The 1,278-nt window shown below is 43.0% G+C and overlaps 1 protein-coding gene across 1 annotated transcript in view; it reads left to right on the forward strand.

The window, feature by feature from the left end:
- Positions 1 to 1,278, forward strand: part of stab1 (stabilin 1) — a 66,429-nt gene that overhangs the window by 17,241 nt on the left and 47,910 nt on the right. Inside the window, exons 10-12 of the mRNA XM_005749490.1 lie at positions 37 to 164; positions 482 to 558; positions 1,100 to 1,222. Coding sequence (XP_005749547.1) covers positions 37 to 164; positions 482 to 558; positions 1,100 to 1,222 — 328 coding nt within the window. The remainder of the gene's footprint in view (positions 1 to 36; positions 165 to 481; positions 559 to 1,099; positions 1,223 to 1,278) is intronic.

A 1,278-nucleotide genomic window follows, 5' to 3' on the forward strand; every position in this document is an offset into this window, starting at 1 on the left:
CTAAAGTGGCGCTCTCTTCCTGCCCCCTTCTCTCAGATGTGTTTGTGAAGTGGATCAGATCAGTGATGGCCGGCGTTGTTATGGTAACCTGATGGAGCGCGCCATGGAGCTGGACCGGAGCGGCAGCTGGCGAGGAAACTTTACTGGAGCCATTTCCATGTTCGGTAAAACTAACCAGCAAAAATACGCTCTGAGAAAGACCCGCGGTACTTTATTGAACTATGGCGGGGTTTCCTGTTAAAACAAGAGATCATCACCTCAGAGTGTTTCAAGCTAACTGACAGGATATGACTTAAAGTGAGGCGTGGTGGTGATATCAGCTTTTTAAAAAAATAATAAAAACATGAGTCTGTGTCCCGATTATCCTGCAAGGTAATTTATATGAGACATGCTGTTTTTTGTACGTTCTTTGGTGTTGCTATTCTTTTACCGCACCTTTCCTTTGACCTTTGGTGTGTGTGTGTGTGTGTGTGTGTTTCAGAGGCAGGCTGTCCACGTCTGCTGAATCATAACGGACCCTTCACAGCTTTCATCCCCCTGCTGAAATCACCTCTGCCTGTAGGTCACCTGCTTGTCTGAATTTTATTTTAATGATCTCCTCCAGCACAGGAAGCTCCTGAGGGATGAAGCCATAGATTTGAAAAGCTTAATCCGCAACTTAAACAAATCTCTGGTGCTGCCTTCTTAGATCTGTGCAAAATTAGGAAAAAAAATAGTTCATGCATTTATTACTTCTAAGAAGAGATTCAATTTCTGCCATGTTAGCATCTCTTCATTGACTCAGTGATAAATGCAATATAAATCCTTTTCCTCACACACAGTTACAAATTATCAGGCCCCTTCATATATTAAGGACCTCAGTACCATATTATCCCAGTAGAGCACTTTTCTCTGAGACTGCGGGCTTACTTGTTGTTGAGTTTCCAAAAGTAGAATGGGAGGCAGAGCCTTCATCTAACAGGCTCCCCTTCTGAGACTCACTCAGAGGCTGCTCACAGACTCACATGATCTCAAATTACATCTAGCATACCTAATAATTAGAAACTAACTGATCGATAAATACAAAAACCTGGTCTTCTAAACCAAAATATCTCTGCAGGACTTAAATCAGGAGACAGTATGTAAAAACCACCTGATCCTGGGTCAGTACCTCTACAGGGATCTGACTGGTCGAGACTTCAACCTGTACGGAGGATCCAAGCTGAGGACCAAAGAAAACAAGGTAACACTGCTTCTCCAGACTCCAGCTGCTGTTCAAGCTAGATAGTAAAGAAAAAA

The sequence above is a fragment of the Pundamilia nyererei genome, unplaced genomic scaffold (genome assembly GCF_000239375.1).
Source record: "Pundamilia nyererei isolate P.nyererei 1_Seehausen unplaced genomic scaffold, PunNye1.0 scaffold00246, whole genome shotgun sequence".
NCBI classification, from domain to species: domain Eukaryota; kingdom Metazoa; phylum Chordata; class Actinopteri; order Cichliformes; family Cichlidae; genus Pundamilia; species Pundamilia nyererei.